Raw genomic sequence first — 20,568 nt, forward strand, 5'->3', positions numbered from 1 at the left:
GTTTCTCATTGCTAACATGGAAACAAGAGGAATAAGAGAATAGAAGATAAATTTGCTTGAACCAAAATTTTGAAGATCAAAGTACTAATATTGATGTTCTTTTAAAAGTTTTATTTATGGTATAATGTGTCAATATATATTAAGACTAACTTGAATCAATTTTACCATACAAAGTGGACTAACATGTTTGAAAAACTCAATGCCACATAATACAGCTCTTATACACTTGTTTTTAAGGTATAAAGGTTTTTCATATAAGGTGAAGCTATCGCAAGTTTTATGTTTTGCTCTTATATTATGGAAAATCACTATTTATCTTAAAAACTAAACTAAAACTGATTGGACCAACTATAATGAGAGGTCTAGAAATGTGAAAGTCCAACATAACAGGGTTCCATTCAAATGGTAGTTGTGGATTGCTTTTCGACCATCAATCAACTTGTTATAAATTTATCTATCCATACAGAGCATTGGCAATGGCTAGTCTATTACCAAGTCTAAAATAGAACTTCAATGTAGTCTTTTGGTTATAATATAAACTTCTAAATAGATTAGTCCATATTAGACTAGATACCTTAACTCTAAATAATAATATAATATTATTTATTTTTAATAATATTTGATAAGTTTTTTTTAATACTTTATAAATACACTTTATATATTAATTATTAAAAAAATAAAACTATTATTTTTCAACTATTTTTGTCTTCAACTTAATTATTCAATAAAAAATAATTGTAAGGTGATGAGAAAGGGGAAGAACTTAGAAGTGATAGAAGGATGGAGGAAAACATCACGATGAGATGAAGAAATCAGAAAAGAGAAAAAAAAAGTTTATATTCCAATGGGGACAAACCGGGTAAAAGAGCAGGTGTGAGGTAAAGGAATAATAAAATACTATTTTGATCCGTGTAGAGGAGCTCTCCAAACATGAAGAAGAGCTAACATTTATATCAAACTTGGGAAGTTTAGCTATGCCAATGTAAATGTTTTTTGAAGCATTTCTCTTTAATTTGGACTTGCATTGGGCAATGGCTAGGCTCTTAACGAGAAGCCACACTTCAAATTTTATGCACCCAAGTCTCAACTATTTCCACACGGATCCTCTCCCAAATGGGACAACTTCGAGGACTTGCTTTTCTGGACATGTTTTGCCTGCAATACACATTTAAGCTCCGATGTCCCCAAAGTTCACGAGTGCACAGTAAAACAACGACTCGAAAGAATACAAAAGAAAGCTACCCTAAACAGCGTTATGCTAACTTGTGTATAAAAAAAATCGGCACAATTGTTTGTTGTGTCTTTGACAAAGAATGCAAAACTGTTAGGTACCCGTAAACTAATCCAAGCTGCTTTACGGGGACCAAAACTGGGTAATGACCTTAAAACTAAGTAGGATTCCGTATAGAAACAGTGACGATTTCTCACTAAATGGCATAACAAATCATAACGCTTCAAAGTTCGACCTTGAAAAAATAGAATAGAAAGGACTTCACATATTGAAATATATTTTCTAGGAGTTTTTGTGCATGATGATCGTGCAAGAGCGACATCGTGACGGATCATATCACTTGTCAAGTGGAAGCAAGCATAAAGAAATGTAACATTGCCATCATTACAAAGATATATATATATATATATATATATATATATATATGAATAACTAGGAACTTTTGCTTCCTCGTTTATTTAGCAAACTCATGTACAACAACTCTACTTGAGTATTTCAATCTACATAGGTGGTTATTACTACAAATAAAGAGATCAAGGGAGGCTACAAGAGTTGGGGTCTCTGGTTTATTGAGAAATACCTATTCAAACTCTTCATCGAGTCTGGGTATTTAATTTCCATGCTTCGGCTCTCTTCCATTACTTCGTCGAATCTAGCTTTTTCTCAACAATTCCACATTCTGAACTGGTGAACAATTACTCCCTCTTGGCATCTGGTTCCTCAGTCTTTGCAAACCTTCCACGAATCCTTGGTTGACTATCAGCAAGAGCCTTCCTGCAAGCATACTGAAACAAAGCCAAATCATAAGCGCAAGGAATCAACTCAGGGGCTGCTGTGTATTCAATGAATGGCAAACAAGTGGAAAATATTGCAAGTGAAAGATATATATTCAAAGTGAGAGCATAATATGGGAGTTGAGCGTTCTTCCATGGGTTCTCATTTCTTTTGGAATTATGCGCAAAGCAATGTGCAGCTAAATTTGGGGACAGTGGGGTCTTTCTAGATTTAGGTTGAAGGATAAGTTGCCTACTCTCCTATGTAGGACAACATTGAGCCAGGGCATACAATGAATTAGCTTTTAAACTTTATTATCTTGTGAATGACAATCATCAAACATGTAGATCAACCAATTAAAAAGAACTTCCTGAGGCCCCTGAAAGCAATGACAAAGGTCAATCAGTGGCTACTTTGAATCAAGGATCACTAATTAAGGCCAAAGACAGCAATATTTCCAAGGCATTTATTAAAAAGAGTGGCTTTCAAGAGATCGCCAGTAGCAAACTTGAAAAAGACCACGTAAGTGGACATTGATAAGTACATTCTATTGGATATGATGCACTCATTTTTTGCATTTCCAAGGGATGGCAACATTTGGACACAGCATGGTTATATAGTTGTGAATTCAGATGCTATGATCCCAACTTTAACTCTGATAATTCTGAAGAAATAGCAGTGGATGAAATATTGTTTCTGATAAGTAAAGAGAATCAAGTAAAGAGAATCAATCATCGATTAATATTTCTTCAACATTGTTAAGAGTTAATTAAAGGACACATATTGACTATTGATTACCTTGATTTTCCGGCCAAAGTTCCTCTTTGTCTTCTTATTCCTATATCTGGAAAGCTTTTCCTGGCGCTCTTCAGTAGTGCAGTTGCTGTTAATTACTTGGCGCTCACAAGGAGAATGGATGAGGTTCATGCCATTACCAAGAGTCTGTCACAAAAACTCAGTATCAATGACCCAGCCCTATCCTGTTGGAATGGCCAGAAACATCTAAACGTTTCTCAGTCCATGACTTGTTACAAAGCCGATGAATGCTTCGTGTTCAATTATGGGCATGTTTGGACAAGCAAAGAATTCTCAAAATTTCTCATAATTTTATTGTCAAACATCATTCAAACACAAAACATTTTTCAATTTCAAATTTTCAATTTTTTCATCTAATCATTCCTAATCATTATCCAAACACAAAAATCAATACAACTTTACAAAATTAAAAAATATATTTTAAAAAATTATATTCAAATAGTTTAACTGGTAAAAGGACATAAAAAATTAAAGCCAGTTCTTAACATGCTTAGCATCTCTGCATTGAGAAGCCCGAAACTTCTGATAAAATGAGCCTTAAGACATCATCCAAAAACTTGCATGCGTTTATGAGTATTATGAAATACTAATGATATAAATGTGGTCCTTGGTAAATTAAAAATACAGCATACTCAACTCACCTAAGCTTTAATCCCAAATATATGAGTCTTAAAACCACATAGAAGAGTATCCTGTTAACTCCACCGCAAAGAACTAAAAGTGCTTCCTATATTTTAGCATCCTGTGTCATATATTCTTCTTTTCTTCTTTGCATCAAATTATCTTATCACTTTTCTTAAAGCCATGCATAACCTCTTTTTGAACCTAATCTCTGCAGATAAATTCAATGCCGTTTCATTGTTGGAAGCGAATAATAAACTGTATAACAACCTCAACCTCAAATTATAAACATTTCAGAAAAATCGGTGAATTAATTAAGGCTAACCTTTATGTCTCCTTCACTAAATGCCCTCCGCATTCCATAAACTGCACCAAAATCCATGCCGTGAAAATCCAGGAAACTTGGCTTGGTGGCAGCTCCATGCAACCACTCCATTGAGCTTAAACATTCTGAGCTGACACTTTTCTGGAATGGCACAACAGGAAGTTTGTTCTCTTGAATTTGATTTTCATCCATCCTTGAAAGAGGAATCTTGATATCCAGGATCTCAGAGAGTGGTGCTTCTATTGCGGCTTTTTCCATTAGATCCTTCCTGCACTCATAGAAAACCTCACTCAAAAGCTGCTCATTTTGAAGTGATTCAATGTCTGCAACCTTGAGTCCTTGGGTCGACATAACATCTTCCCCACAAGATATGATTGAAATGGCTGCCGTCAATGGATCAAGGCTCACAACCGGTTCTTCAATGATGGGTTCCGGAGCTTTGAACAGATCCCCTTCTCCTCCCAAGTCATATTCCGATATAGAGGTCTGGACCAGGTTGCCCTGCATTACAACAAGGGGAAAAAAATTAACAAGTAGTCAGTAATAACAAAGAAGAAACTTTTGACCGAAAGACCTTGTAATTGACCCTAATCTAAGACACAGAGATGCAGTAGTATAGCAGGTGATTGCAATCAAATGGGAAAGTATGTTCAGTGAGTTTCCCACAATTCCACTCCAAATATAGAATTCAGGAAAAACGAGACAGACAAAAGGTCACAGTTATCGAGCAAATCTACCCATACCAGCATAAGAGTCAAAGAAAAGAGAGAAACCGGGGGGCAGGGGGGAAATCTAGAAAAGCTGGCTATCTTTGTATTCCAGGTTAAATTTTGCAGAAGTTGGCTTGATATTACCAAAAACTTAAGTCATAAATGAGCATTTATATAGAAACCCAAAATCACAAGCACTTTCCTGCTTAAGTTCGCACTTTCCAAGCACCTGCTTCCCTATTTACACAACTAAAGTTCGCAGCTTTCCAAGCACTGCACTTAGTAAGACGCACTGTAAAATATAAAGTTGCCTTTGAGTCTTCTTTAAATGGCTTAACTTGGAAGCTGCTCATATTTTGCTGTGTAAATCACCCATTTTTAGCCAAAGCGTAGATCTTAATCCAAATTTAACTGGAGCCTTTTCATTTCCTCCATTTTCCCTATTTTTCTTTTCAGAAAAAATAAACACCTTTGAGGAAAACGAAAGTAAAGATCAACTTTTCCTTTTCCCCTACTTGTTTTTCTTAACAACCTCCCCATCAACAAACCCAGCAAAGAGTTCACATGAAAAATTCAAAGAGAATGGAAGGAAGAGTATGGTACACCGAACTACGACAGAAATTTTTTCCCATTTATACCTTTTCTTCCCATTTCATATCCTTTTCCAGATTCATCGTGTAAAGGAAACTCACAGCTGTTTCCGTTTATGTTCTAAAAAGTATTGCTAAAAATAAAAGCAAAGAATTGTTTGCCGTCACTTTTGTTGAAAACCAGACAGCACAAAACAAGACACACCACTCTTTCATTACTGATATTACCTTTTTTCATTTCCCTCTATTTTTCTCAGCGACCAAACATTGGAGTAAACAAAGTAAAAAACTAAAAAATTAAAATAAAATCCTAAATTATGAAACTGTTAATATTAGATTGAATTTCCGAGATCCAAATTCAACGAAACACAATCGTTCCAATTTGCCTCATTTTCTTAGCAAGGAAACCAAACAGTGGATAATCAGAGTACAGAAAAAAAAAAAAAAAACAGATGTAAAAGTACGCATTGAAAGATTTTTGTTTTTTGTTTTTTGTTTTAAGAAAAATAAATCCTTCACAGCAAATTAGCTCATACGTAGTTTAAAACCAAATCAACGAATGCAATCAATTAAATCCAGAAAGAATAAGCAGCCGAATTAGAGAGAAGAAGAAGAGGCAGCACCATTGAAGCACCGGACCTCTGGGTTTTACAGTATTCATCAAGTTGTTGAGCTTCCTGAGTGAAATTCTGAAAATAAGGAAACAAAAACCCGGCGTCTGCATACATTTCCCCAACAACTTGAAGCTTCGGAGAGAAACAGAGCCTTTATATAAGAAATAAGAGAAGTTTTTACCTGCCCCAATAAAAATCAGAGCACAAACAGAGTAACAGAGCAGGGAACACAACCAGAGCAGCCAAATTGTTGGGTACTCACTTTTTTTCAATGGGTGGCTTTCAATCAGGCCGGAGGAGAGAGAACTCGTATATATAATAACAAATGGGGAGCTGATGATGCAAGAAATAGAGTCCGGACAAACTAGGGAAAAGGACATCATCATTTACTCTATGTCATAATGCACGGTCCCACTCCCATGTCTCTTATCTTGCTGCCGCTGCTGCTGCTGCTGCTGCTTAATTTTTCAGATGTTATTTATGAAATTTTTTAATTTCAAGAAGTATTTTTTGTAATATTATATTGCAATTTGTAACAGAGGAGTTGCAACTTGCACCAAGCCAAGATCTGTGGACATGGTCGTGTGCTGGACACTGATCACCAGCCATCAGGGTACAATAAGATACCCTTTCGATACGGGGCATCTTTGTTTGATGACAAATGCTGCGCATCATCTCGCATTATATATTTTATGTATTAAAATATTATTTTTTATTTTTTTATTTTTTATTTTATTTTATTTTTATTAAATTAATTAAATTATTTTATTTATCATCTACATACTATATATTTATTATAAAAAAAATAAAAAAATAAATTAAAATAAATATAATGTGTAAAGTGTAAAAATGACAAGAAATTTTTTTTTTATTTTATATAGTTGGATTTACATGTTGAGAAGTATTGATATATATTATAAATAGCAATAAAAAAATAGATAAAAATAATAATAAAATATTAAATAATAGTAAAAGATAATAAATAAGAGTAAAAAATAAATAAATAATAATAATAAAATAAAAAATAGTAACGAAATATATTGAAAAGTTTTGAGGCACTTTTAACCCCAAATACACTTAAATTTCTTCCTTACGAAAAATCAATACATACACAAACGTGTTACTCGGATTAGAGGCAACATGCTCCAACCATTTTGGAGAAAACAAATGCAAGTCGATTATCATAGTCCACTACTGCATGCTGACATAGGTTAGATTAGCATCCTACCAAAAGGAAAAAGGATTTGGGGAATTGCTAGAACATGTCAGTGCTCACGATCCAAGTAATATATGTAAAATGGTGCAAATTAAAAGGTGTGTGAGAAGTGATCAGTGAGGGTGAATGAACATCTCCAATGGTGCATCATGTGGGGCATGATCGAGTGCATACGAACGGATGAGAGCATATGGCAAGTTCTTGAAGATGTCAAGTTACTCATAGATAGTCAAAATCTCTTTATCCAACCATATAATACAGGCTCCATGATTCTCAATCGCATAGAACTCTCCTGAATTAGATGGTCAAATGATCAATTAATTCAGCCAGATGATGCCTGCAAATAATAATTGTAGGAACAAGTACCTGTGGAATATTAATTAATGGAAGCTACAGCCGGGGGGCAGTCTTGACTCTTTCCCATATATGCTTAGTGGAAATTAAACTGTACATGATCATATTAAATTCAATTATTATGTTACATTAATCAAGGATGATATAATAACTAGTTGAATATGTCCTAGTCAGTAATCTATGCAGACTAAAAAGAGAAGTAAAAGTAGAACTAAACTTTCCTTCTTTCTTTTGCCTGATAAGTTAAAGAGTACTACTAGTATGCCGCGCGCACCTAGCCATGACTGCTGAGCATGCACTCTAGACAAAATTTATTTTTCTGTTCTTTCCTCTCTGATGAAAGTTTTTAGAGCATTGGTAATAATTTATTTATTTTTATATTCATCTTCATATTTATATAATATTTTTTTAAATTAGTCTATATTAAATTATGTATCTTCAAAATTTTACTTAATTATGAATAGTATTTATTCAAGTTTGAAGAATCACAATTCATTTTTCAAATATTATTTTACTATTTTTTCTCTCTCCTACCCATTAAAATCAATTTTGTGAAATTTGTATTAATATGATTTTGATATATTAAGTTTATATTAAGTTAATGATACAAAATGTTTTTTTTAGTATATATTAATATTTATTGATAAATGTAGTCATTTTGATATATAAAATTGATAATATTTAGATATATGGAATTTGTATTTTTAAACACATTGTGTTAATTGTAAAATATATTAAAATAATAATTTTAAGAAAAAAATAAAAAAATAAAAATATTTTATTGTTATTTGGTTCAAAAATACATAATCCAATGTGAGGATTTTTCTTTATATGCAAAATCAATCTTCAAAAGTTGTGATTTTGAAGATGCATATAAAAAAATCAATGCTACTGCTCTTATATGACTATTTTTGTTTTTACTTTTATACTACAAAAAAAGGATATTTGTGACTAATTTTTTACAACTAAAAGACTATTTGCGACTCAATTTAGTTAGAAATAGTCATTTCACTAAAAATAATTAGTCGCAAATAAGCAGTGTTCTTGTAGTGTTAATTAATAATCAAAGAATGCCACAACATTCATAAAAACTTCATATTCATGTCACCAACATAATTAAAAATTAACAACTTTTTGGTCCATTAACGGTTGAGAAGTACTATAGTTAAAAAGAAATCTCACAAAAATAAATTTTAAAACTGATATAATTTTATATGGTCATATGGGTTTTAATAAAAAAAATTTTATAATCTAACGTACCACATCAAATCATATAATTTTATAGATTTAAAAATTTATGTCAAACATTTCTAATCTTAATTGCAAGTATGAACAACTAGTTACTAGCATTATTATGGGATACTGCATGCTGTTTTGTATGATGGCCAGCTGCCCGCCCATCCACGAAATTGTCAGCATGCATGCAATCTGATAAGTAATTGTCCTGTTTTGCAATAAAATAATACAAGTTGATCAAGAGAATCTCCAAAGCGTGTACCAAAATATCATTTCATGAGCATTGCCTAAACCATCATAAGATTAGACCTAATCAGATAATAATTATACGCTGGTACTGTATGCTCAAAATTCAAAAAGTAATCATGTTGATATTAATTAATTAATTAATTAACTGTTTATAAAGAATTAATTAACTACCTGGTTACTTTGCCATATAATATATAATATATATAGCTTTATGGTATAACTTTTACCGATCTGCTCCACTTTACCCATGTTGGATTGTAAAAAGTAGCTTAAAAATATAGTGGACCAATCGATTTGTTCATCATGTTCTTACAAAAGAAGAAAAAATAAAAAAATAAGGTTCTGTCCATCAGTTGGATCAACTTATACAAAATTCTGTGTCAATTTGAATTTAAGAAGCAAATAATCTAAAGCTTCTACCAAACTTTTGTCCCCTTTACAAACTCGAAGAATACATAAATAGAGAATATATAGTTTTATTCCATAAGATAATATTCATGATAGGAGAAGTTGAAGAAAACCCTTTTAATCGTAAGCATTCGGTACGGTTTGGATAGTAAGATGAGATGAGATGATTTTAGATAAAAGTTGAATAAAATATTATTAAAATATTATTTTTTAATATTATTATTATTTTAAGATTTAGTTAAATTATTTATTATATTTTATACACATGGAAATTTTAAAAAATTATAATAATAAAATAAGATGAGATAATATGAAATATTTTCACTGTCTAAACAGGGCGTAAGTGTAAGAAAATCAGTTTCCACTAATTAATTCGGTCTCTTTAATACAAAAAACAAAAACCAAAGACGTGAATGAATGGAAAAATTGGGGGGGGGGGGTAATGTTCAACAATTCTCCAAAATTCATATATTTTTTTAGGTGAAAATTAAAAAATTACATATATATAAGTTTATCTTTAAATTATTCTTCTCATGCATGTTCAAACAAAGTACAGACCATAACTTTTTTTTATTTTTTTTTAAAAGATCTATATATTTCTTGTTTTCTCTAACTAGTCTTCTATCGACATTGAAAAATACTTTAGTAATTTGTTTTACAAATTTATTGGAATATTAATAAATATTAATTATTTAAATAATGTTATATATAATCGTAAAGTAAGCAATTATTATATAATCGTTGTGAAAAAGAATAAAATTTATTATTAAAAAATTAATTTTTTATATAAATTTTATATTTATTTATTTTTTTAAAATAATTACTCGATACTAAAGTATTTACTATTATAACTATTTTTTTATTTATTATTTTTATAAAGGAAACCCAGCTAGGATAGCGACAGCTTGGGATGAACGTGAAGACAATACCAAAATAGGATAGCCCACCATGGGTTTCTTTTAAGACATATAATTTAATTGCCATTATAGGTCAGATTGCTAGCTTTCAAGTTTGAAAGGAAATTTATGGAGTCGACAGGGAATTTGAAGTTGTAAAGTAAAGGGGAAAAAGGATGAAGGAATTTCAACCAAAAAGAAAGTATGGACTGTGGAGTACTATATGCCACTTATAAGCTAGCTCCTTTATTTTGAGCAATGAAGAGTACTGAGGTGTATATATATACACACTTAGGGTTTCCTCATGAAAGCTACACAACCTTAAAATTCCCACATTAGGATAAAAGAAAGGAAAAGAAATTGTAAAAGTAAAGCGCTCCCTTGATGACGATGTCCATGTAGATGTACTAAGTGGGAAATAATGGATTGATGCCCGCCCCCACATTGTCGGCCGAATTTTCGTAAGAGAACATAGCAGACAAAAGAATGAAAAGGAATATCTTTTTGTTTTATAAAATTATCTTGTGAAATTATTGAGGCTGCATGTCACATACCTGGGTCGATCCGCATATTATTATTGCTTCAATTCAGCATAAACAGTTATCTTTATAATAACGTAATGGAATTTGAGATCAACCCATGTTTTCACTTAATTACGTAGTTCAAGTAAACTAATGTTAATGGAGGAGATGAAGTGAATTTAGCCATTCCTTTGATTTGCATGAGCATATATATCTATGAATGACTCTTGTTGTCCCCATTCCTTTTCTTACAAAGGAACAAAAAGCTGCAGCCAGGACAATTCCCACTCCACTTTGTCCATTAATTTAGATTCTAATTCAAATGATTAAAATCAGCCGTCATAAAACTCAGATAACATGGATTATTAATACAGTTTCAGCACCATCTCGTATATTAATTATAATATATCCTGCTTTCTACGATCGTATAGATTATGATCTCATCGTCGAGAAAAAAACATCACACTTTTTATAGTTTTCCACGATATCGTTTTGGTAGATATGATTAGATCATCAGTTTGATATAAATATACATATGTTATATTATCTCATACTGTCGTTGTATTGCCTCATTATATATTTGACTTTCATCTGAATAAAACTTTTTACAGTTAGGTACTCAACTATGTAAATTTCGTGTTTGTATGTTTATAGAATACTGCAATATTTATAAAGAAATTATAAAAAATAATTTTATAAATTGATATAGTTTTATTTAATTTATTAGATTTATTTTATAATAAAATAATTATTTATTCATAAATTTTAATTTTATGTATTTTAAAATTATAATGAGTTAACTTTTATTAATATATATATTGGCGGCGAAAATATCAACATCACATCTGAATATGAATGCAACGGGAAAAGTCGTAAAATCGACAGTGATGGAGATAGAATCATTGTCCAATGGATGAGTACTGTACTCACTGTCTGGCAGGCTTAATGGATAGAAACCAAACCAGGTAAAAGTAAAACTTATCTGACTAATTATCTCATATATATATATATATACACACGCAGCTTCCACAAACATTCCGTGATCTATGTTCCATTTGGGAAAAAGCATGCATGAATCTGTGAAACCGACACGTTCCACAACCTTTTTTTTCTCCAGAAAATAGTAATAATAATTCATCTTTCAATTTGCTGTTAGGTTAGGATTTAAGAGCGTGTAGTCTTATGCTGATCTGTGCTCCACTTTCAGTCTTTCACCAAAACTCTGTGTTTCTTTTTCTAGTTTTTCATGATCCTCACAAATTTCTTTTATGGGATAAAAAACCTTTTCCAAACCCCATTTGAGACAACTCAAATCCCAGTACCCCTTAAAGCTAGCTAGTTTGGCAAATCTCATGTACAGCTAGCTTCACCAGTTCTACTGCCATGCATATAGCCAAAACCAATACCGACGTATTGTGATTATCTATTTATGGGGCTGAACGTGTTCGTCCGGCATGCATGCTGGCGCTGCCTGTAGTAGTAGTCTCTCCAATGGATCGACCCGGCCTGAAAACATTATATATAATACACAGCAAATTAATCTAATTATCACAGTTTCATCAAGTTTTCACTGTTTTGAAATATTATATGTTTTGATTCTTTGCAGTACAAGAAAAGAAGAAGTACAAGAAGAAAACGATAACATGACTTGACACATGAATCAAATATGGGAAGAAAATATAACATCTGATATATAAATATGCCGAAGGATCTGCAAGTTTATGCTCAACACCCGCAGGGTCCCAGAGCCCAGAGGCTTTAAATTGGGATAGGGACATGTCCACGGTCGGTCCAATGTAGGTGGAGGTTCACTTATTCGTATTTACTTAAAATGTTAGATATTAACAAAGAGAAAAACAGTAGTAAAATTGAGTGACAAGTGGGATGACACATCACATGATCATTCTAATGTCCAACTTGGCATGTATACATGTTGTTTTTGTCAATTATTTGGACTTGATTATTTGGAGTTTTCACTAAAAAATAAGCTAGACGACCCAGATGAATTATTAATTTGAATTATTGTTTCGACATCATGTCATTAGCAAAAATGTTATAGTGACATGTTGTACAATATATTAACATCGGACGATGCGTGAGATAAGATAGATATCATGTCACAATATTTTTTCATTTTTGGAGTATTTGAATGCAAAAATATTAAATATTTTGTGAAAATAGATAGTTTGAAGTGGGTCCTTTGGCTTTACTGCACTCCTCCTTTTTCTTTTGATATTAGTAAAAGATATTTTGATATATATTATATAATATGCATATATATTAATATATAGTACTGATATCTTTTATAATAAAAATAACGTACTTATATTATATGAATAACTTGAGATATTTGTTATTCGAGTTTTGCAATTTATAAATTTGGCGTGTCAATCATACCATCAATTCATGCTATGACATCTACTATTGATCATATTAAAAAAAAAAAATTAAAATATCAATATTTCTTTTTATCATTGATTCATTGTAGAATTTATTTACATAGAGTATATAAAAAACTACACATTCAAATATATTTTCTTGCTTATTACACTTAAAACAATACATTTGAATAGTGAATTGAAATGAGATGAGTTGAAATAAAAGTTAAATAAAATATTATTAAATTTAAAATTTAAAAAAATTATAATAATAAAATAAAATGAAATGAATATATACACAAGACATCACCACTTAAATAAGAGAAATAAAAAGTCCTAGGAATATGCGAAGCATGTTCGTTCCTAAACGTACACTAGATTTGTGACAAGTGAAAGAGAAATAATATTAATCATAAATCTCTTGACCATCATTAATTCCATGACGACGTTTTATTATTAAATAATATTTTGTTATTTTTATACGTCAATGATCACTTGGTATCACATCAGAGATTATTTTTAGAAAATTGCAGACATGATTTTTTTTTTTTTTTCCCATGATGTGAACCTACAAGTATATCAATGTAAAAAATCTTAATCTTTTAGGTGTCGTGTACATAAACTCCAAAATTCAAAATCAATTCCGTCAAAAGTTTCAATGGAATGCAGGGTGCAAGTATATATGAAAGCAGCACAGGAAATGGACAATACAACCCATTCCAATGTTGCTATAGAACCTTTATGGCATCTTTCTTCTTTTATTAGGATTTGAGTCCCCACTCCAATGGTTAAAAATTATAAAAAAATAAAATAAAATAAAATTGTAGACTAGAAAAAGCAGAAGAAAACAGGAGTCATTTCTTGGATTTGGGCTAAATTCTGTAGGGTCAATAGACCTGCCTCAGAACAAGACAACTGGGATTGGTGCCCCCAACGGAGCCCATAACCTTTTTATGGAAAGAGTACCGTGTGAGTCTGAGAGTGACCCCCAAGGGGTGGGCCACAAGAGTCATGTACAGTAGAGGCAAGTGTCACAGAGTGGTTGCATTATGCACATATTGGAATTGAAAGGTGTCCGTCTCACTTTCAGGTTTTTGTCCAAACTAGGAGACACTCAGCTACAGTGCCACCCAAGAGTAATGATCATTTTGAAGAGCATCTTCAAATATAAATATCCTTTATAAGATTAGATGCCTACAATATCTATCCTTCATCAGCAAATGAACAAGGGGTCTTTCAGTACCTAACTTTAGGGCATTTTCGTACTATAATCTTTATAAACAGAAATGCAGAAAATGAATTGAGGTTTTTCAATCCCAAACTCCAACAGCCTTTTGATCAAGAAAAATAAAAAGAACGTACTTTACACGTGAAAATGTTGTTTTTTATTCTAAATTTTGTCATTTTTAGTCGCATTTATAGACACGAATAGTTTGTGCGAAATTGGGTAATATTCTTCTTCTTCTTCTTTCTTCTTGCCATTCTCCATGCTAAACTAAAAAATGAAAAGAAAAGAAAGAAGATGGAGAAGATTTGTATCAGACAGGACTTTGTCACCATGACAGGCCTGATCTTGTCCAAAGTTGTGAAGGGGTCAAAAGAATGAACCCTACCCAATCTTACGGTTATAATTTTCAAGCCCAACTTCTTAATATATACGTTCAGATTGATAAAATAAAATGACTTGAATTTAAATGATAGGTGTTTATTAATAAGCCTGTAACTGTGAGAGTCTTCTCAATGGCTTATCTAAATTTCTATCCAAAACTTATTTTAATTAGTTACTTTAACAAAATCCTGCATAACAACTCAGTACTCACATATTCTTCCCCTAAATCATTTAAATATTCTTACTGGATATATATATATATATATAAACGATAGTTGCAATCGTGGGTGTGTAAGCACTACACAATCATTTAAAAATAAATAAATACAAGATTTACAGAAAAAAATTAATTTTTTAATTAAGAACTTTATTTTTTTCCTAAGTGACTGTGTGCACTATATATATATGTATATATGTTTTTTTTATTAAAAAAGGGGTCAATATAGGATTTATTTTGACAAAATGAATAGCGCTCTGAACATCACCCCACCACAAGAGAACCTTATAGTCTTTCAACTGTAGCATTAGCATCGCCTTTGACGAAAAAATAATCAACAATAGCTAATAATGAATTTGTTAAAAATAGGCCATATTTTTTTTAAAATTAATGGTTGATAACATTAATAGTAATAGAAGAAAAATGCTTTAGTCAAAACAAATATTTCGTGATTTGATATTATATGTCTGATTGTAATGCTATAAATTATATGAAATTACGATATAGACCCTCTATATTAAAAAGTAAATTTATTTTATAAATTTTTATTATAAAATAAATTTGACGTAATTTTATATTATAGCCCTTCTCTACATTGCCGCCATCGGTAATTTCACCCATTTGTTTTTTCAAATATAGCTCCAATATAAAGCCAACTTCTTAATTGATATTTTGTCTAACTTGATTCAATTCCCACCCTAATTATACTTGACCTACATTGTTAAGACAATTGTTTTACCTTATTTTTTTAAATGGTAATTCCACTTGTCCAGTGTGCCAACGTTGAATTCAGAGATAAAATGAAATTATTTTAAATGAAAGATAAATATTTAATAAAATATTATTATTATTATTATTGTTTTAAAATTTTAAAAATTTGAATTATTTATTATATTTTATACAAAAATTTGAGAAAATTATAATATTTAAAAAATTTGTAGAAATGAGTTGAGATGGCTTTCGAATCCAAATGAGATGAGACTGCATTATAATATTTAAGATGATCTCAAGTTATTTGAATTGATATGTGAATAATAATATTTTATAAATCACATTAAAATGTGTTCAAATATATGAAATAAGTTAAAAGACGTTTAAATTTATGAAGTAGATTAAGATATGTTGAAAAAATAATGCGCTGCATCAATAATTGATTTCAAATAGGTTGAGATATGCTTGACCCTCAAACATAACCTAATTTCTTTTTGCCCAGTCCGATTGAGCATGATCCTCTACTACAGGTCCTCGTTGTAAGGCAAGAAACAAGTACTGGAAAAACTTGGAAATACCCGTTAGACGAAAAGAAACAAAAGACTACATTACTTTCCATCTTTTAAAATATCATAATATCATCCAGAGTCCACAACTTGTCCTCCAAGAAGAGAGGAAAAACTAAAGAAAAAGAAGTCCAAAAGTTCTACCAACATATGAATGGGAAAGCTAGAGTACATTACAGGTCGCGCAGAGCATCACCAACCAAAACAGTCCCCCATTTAAGACATCTTTGCCCTAGAAAAATCCATCTCCGGATGCTGCAGCATATCAAACATTTATTACCATAACATTTTACATATTCCATTAGTGAGGGGAATTTAGCAATCAAAAGCTTAAGTATTTACCTCAGCCATAAATTTCTTCAGAATCTCCTGTTTCTGCATCTCATCACTGGTCGGGAGGCCCATAGTCTTCTGCCTCTGATCAAACTGGTAAAAAAGCACACAAAACTCCAGAATCACAAACCAATTACAAAGATAAAAACACTGAGACCAACCAAAATTTTGCAAAAGAAGGGTAGAACATAAGACAAGGGTCAATGTGCAAATAAATAGCTCAACTTCTGTGGCACCAGAACACGAGCTATATCTTTAGATGCCAGATAGAGTAAGCACAACCCATGAGTGAGTGAGTGAGTGAGGGAGGGAGGACTTGGCTAGAAACTCTGCCGTAAGGGCAGCTAGAGCTAGACTTACATGCTACCTATTATTTGTCCTCCTAAACAATAATTCCAGAAACTCTATGTAAAGGGCCAAAAGCTACAACTGTGACCACCTAAGGCTTGACTGGAAATGCCTTGTAAGATATATTGAATTCCTCAACTCAACGTAATGCCAATAATTTGGTACACCCAATAATAATTTTGGGAACTTTACATGAAAAACACAGATGCTTGGTCAGAACATGCTCTTACAGACAAATTAAATTCCCCTACCTAATGTAACACGAATTAATTTTGTACCTAAATAATTACATGGTCCAAGCAAAATTCTACAAATACAAAACATAGAAACCCAAATGTTTATATAAATCAGCAGAATTCAACAACAATAAATGAAAATGGCTTTTAAACTAACATAACTGGAGCCTGACTCACAAGCACTTGTGGAATAATTAAACATGGCCACAATGCTAAAAAGTCTAACCAGAAAGGAAAGATAAGGAATGCTCACCAGAGGATTTTCATGAACTAAAGCTATTGACTTCAATGGGCTAGATTTTCTTGCTTCTATTTCTTCCTCTTAACTAAGTGTTCTCTATTGTATACGTACTTGGGCCTATTCCAATTGATAATCTTTTTACTTATCAAACAAAAGAAATATAAGAAAAAGGATCAGTGAAACACCCAAACATGCACATGGAGATAGTAGCCAAAGGCCGAATTTAGCAATAAAGCATCAATTATTTACCATCATCTTTTCGACAGTCTGCCGTGTTTCTGGATCCAGGTCAGATAGTTTGCTGGACTCAGGCTCAACTTTCTGGGTATCGATTTCAGGATCTCCTTTGACCACCGCTTTCCACCACTCCATTTGGTTGTGCTTGGTCAAAAGAATAGATATGGCATTCTGATCCTCTGAAACAAGAGGATTTATTGAGCAACTAAGAGACTTCATTCATGGCTGTTGATAAACACAACAGCTAAAACAATGGACTACCAAACTCTGCCCAAACACACAAATATGTACAATTTATATGATTGATTTAACCATATATTTGGCATTTTTGTGTGGTGTGGTAATAGTAAGAACTTCCCACTAATGTCTTCCATTCACAAACTTAATCAACTTGCAATTTGTCTTTGAGTAGACTAATCAAATTTTAAGCTTCAACTAGTTCATGCAGGTATTTATTGATAACATACCTATGCTCCAATAACAATCATCGGGCTTTATAGGCTGATAAAGCTCCCCCTGCAAGCATTCAAAGTGCATGATGAGCCAAGGTAAAAATAAGCTGAATGCAGCATTTTACATAGAAGGAAACAACAAATCCAGCATAAGGTTTAGCACACTACAGAAAAGCCTGCAAGCAGACTTACATCAATTATTGGGGGAAGACCCTTGAGTCCAACTTTCAGATGGTTCTTCTTAATATCACAAACAACAAACCTTGCTTTAGTTCCAGTTGGCACTGGGACATTAACGGTGACCTCCTGCAGGGTCTGCGTCCAGGAATACTTCTCCAGGTCAAGGCCGTTACCTCTATTCGGAGCTGCACAGACATTCGAAAAAAAAAAAAAAAAAGAAATTAAAAGTTGGATGTGCCCTTTGACATTTCTTGAGATTGAAGGGCACGCCTACGCAGAAGAGATCTTTCAGACAACCAGACTCACCCTAAAGTGGATTACTGCAACATTCAAGCCACGAGATTCATCCTGAATTATCAATTTAAAAATGTAACTAGGTCGCAGGATGCAGACTCACGTAGGTGCCAATAAGAAGCGTTAGGAGTGTATGACTCAGAAAAAAAAAAAAGAACTCATCAAATAAATCAACATATCATTGATTAAGTTTCAATTTTGTTTTTGTTTCTATACATGTTTCCAGCCATGCGCAACGATTAACTAAGACCTAGTTGTGGACATGGCCCTATCAGTTTGCCACATGGGGACTCTTATTGTCTTCCTCAAATTCTCAGTAACGCAGCACAAAATAGTCGATGAAGTGATCAACATTACCATCAAACCCTGAAAAACGGATAGGCAATAAAAAGTTCAAAACTTTTTAAGCCCTTTCAAGTTAAGCCCTTTCACTCCCTCTTTATTCTCTATCCCTTTACCTCATTTTTCTAAGCAACCAAATAAAAACAAAAAAGAATCATTGAAAGATGACTAAATTCTTAAATTTCAAATTCCCATTCCGGCATTCCTCTATCTATCAACCTCCATACGACCCTCAGTTTTCTCATCAAACACAACACAGAACAAGAAATTCCAGGGAGAAAGAAAAACAGAATAATCCGTACCTCTAACGCCGCTCTTCTCTTCCAACTTCTCCACCTCCATCGCCTCCTCCTTCTCTTTGTTCACTACCTTCTTCTCTTCCTCCCTCTCCACCTCGATCGCCGCCTTCTCCGCCTTCCTCCTCTTCTCCTGTGCCGCAGCCTCCGCCTTCTTCTTCCTACTCCTCTTTTCCTTCGCCGCCCTCACCGCCACCTCTATCTGTGCCGCCGCTGTGTCCGTCTCGAGAAAGTCGCTTTCATCAGCGAGAAAGTCGAAAACATTCTCAAGAAACCCTAGCGGGCTCGACGGATCCAAGGCCGCGCTAAACGGCACCGTCGTTGCTGACGACGAGGAGTTTTTCTTGTTGTCTTCCTCTTCTTGGAGATCGGAGATAATTGCCATACGTGACCGTACGAGTGAAAACTAGCGAGTGTACTCGGTGTCGAGTCAAATGAGTTGAATCGCGACGAGGGTTTAACGTGAAGACCCTCTGGAACATAAACGTATAATATAGACGTGCTTCATTTGCTGAAAACTCCCTCATACTTCTGTAATTTCAATAACTTCCTGAAAACTTGTTTAGAGCTGGAAAGCATCCATGATTCCATATGACCTTTAAATCCATCTTTAATTTTATATTTTGTACTCACCAATAAGAAAATACAAAAATATATAATATATATGTATTTGTAAAATTTAAAGCTATAGTGACTTTTTCTTTTTTCAAAGCAAAAGAAAAAGTCACGATTTTTTTTTTTTTTTAAAGGAAACTTTAGTTATCATTTCCATTTTAATAAATTTGAAATACATGGAGAAGATTTCTCTACAGTAACAATTACATCATAAATAGATAATGCTTCTTTTTCCAAAATATATGTTATTACATTGATGTTTCTTCTAATATGAAGAATCTCCCACTTGACAAAATTCATTAGATTTTCCTATGCTTCAGTCACAAACATCTTTGCACTAGTCCAAGTACTATCTTTATTCTTCAAAGCCTTAATGATTTGAAGGGAATCACTTTCAATTATAACTTTTACCAATCCCAATTCCAACCCAAAAATTGTTGCTTGAAGTGCCCCTTCAGCTTCAGCTAGTAGTAAATTTGGAAAAAGTCTCTTATTCTTTCTCATGGTAGCAATAACCTTTCCTTCATAGTCTCGAACAACAACCCCCATGCCAATTTTGGTGTGAGATTGATCTATCGCTGCATCCCAATTTAGTTTGTAAGTATTCATAGGAGAGGGTTTCCACTTATCTTTTGTACTGCTTCTTGGCCTTGAGGTATCAGTCTTATGCTCTTCCACTTCATGTAGCAGCTGCAAGGTTTGTTGAGCATCTCTCACCACTTTGTTAGGATGATTAAATTCTTTATTGAAAATAAGTTCATTCATTCTCAACCAAATCTTCTTGGCTACCACTGCAAATTCCTGTATCAATTCAAAATCCATAGTGTTCGACATTGCCTCTAATAATTCCAACAGACTCCTATGAGATAAGCGACTCTTTCGTAGTCTTTTGAGTACTGACTCCATACACCCTTAGAAGATTCACACTCGCATATTGTATGAACAATAGTCT

The 20,568-nt window shown here is 32.7% G+C and overlaps 2 protein-coding genes across 2 annotated transcripts; both read right to left on the bottom strand.

The window, feature by feature from the left end:
- Positions 1–1,660: 1,660 nt before the first annotated feature.
- LOC122314463 lies at positions 1,661–5,973 on the bottom strand. The gene is made up of 4 exons (XM_043130080.1): positions 5,691–5,973; positions 3,768–4,268; positions 2,804–2,947; positions 1,661–2,016 (listed from the first exon to the last, which is right to left on the bottom strand). The coding sequence occupies exons 1-4, from the start codon at positions 5,793–5,795 to the stop codon at positions 1,927–1,929; spliced, it is 840 nt and encodes a 279-aa protein (XP_042986014.1). The 5' UTR covers positions 5,796–5,973; the 3' UTR covers positions 1,661–1,926.
- Positions 5,974–16,057: 10,084 nt separating this feature from the next.
- On the bottom strand, positions 16,058–19,481 carry LOC122314362 (protein BOBBER 1-like). The gene is made up of 6 exons (XM_043129892.1): positions 19,008–19,481; positions 18,082–18,254; positions 17,905–17,953; positions 17,450–17,616; positions 16,385–16,468; positions 16,058–16,297 (listed from the first exon to the last, which is right to left on the bottom strand). Exons 1-6 carry the CDS (start codon positions 19,384–19,386, stop codon positions 16,259–16,261), a joined length of 891 nt encoding a protein of 296 aa, XP_042985826.1. The 5' UTR covers positions 19,387–19,481; the 3' UTR covers positions 16,058–16,258.
- Between the last annotated feature and the right edge of the window lie 1,087 nt (positions 19,482–20,568).

The sequence above is a fragment of the Carya illinoinensis genome, chromosome 6 (assembly GCF_018687715.1).
Source record: "Carya illinoinensis cultivar Pawnee chromosome 6, C.illinoinensisPawnee_v1, whole genome shotgun sequence".
Lineage (NCBI taxonomy): Eukaryota > Viridiplantae > Streptophyta > Magnoliopsida > Fagales > Juglandaceae > Carya > Carya illinoinensis.

What these genes read in the sequence shown, in the direction of transcription:
- LOC122314463 (XM_043130080.1), bottom strand. Translation starts at nt 5,795, where the DNA reads ATGTATGCAGACGCCGGGTTTTTGTTTCCTTATTTTCAGAATTTCACT. An exon ending in TTAGTGAAGGAGACATAAAG is followed by an intron (nt 2,948 to 3,767) that starts GTTAGCCTTAAT and finishes TTTTTGTGACAG; the next exon opens with ACTCTTGGTAATGGCATGAA. An exon ending in ACTTTGGCCGGAAAATCAAG is followed by an intron (nt 2,017 to 2,803) that starts GTAATCAATAGT and finishes GCTTTGTTTCAG; the next exon opens with TATGCTTGCAGGAAGGCTCT.
- LOC122314362 (XM_043129892.1), bottom strand. Translation starts at nt 19,386, where the DNA reads ATGGCAATTATCTCCGATCTCCAAGAAGAGGAAGACAACAAGAAAAAC. An exon ending in GTCTTCCCCCAATAATTGAT is followed by an intron (nt 17,954 to 18,081) that starts GTAAGTCTGCTT and finishes GAATGCTTGCAG; the next exon opens with GGGGAGCTTTATCAGCCTAT. An exon ending in AGACTGTCGAAAAGATGATG is followed by an intron (nt 16,469 to 17,449) that starts GTAAATAATTGA and finishes CTTTTTTACCAG; the next exon opens with TTTGATCAGAGGCAGAAGAC.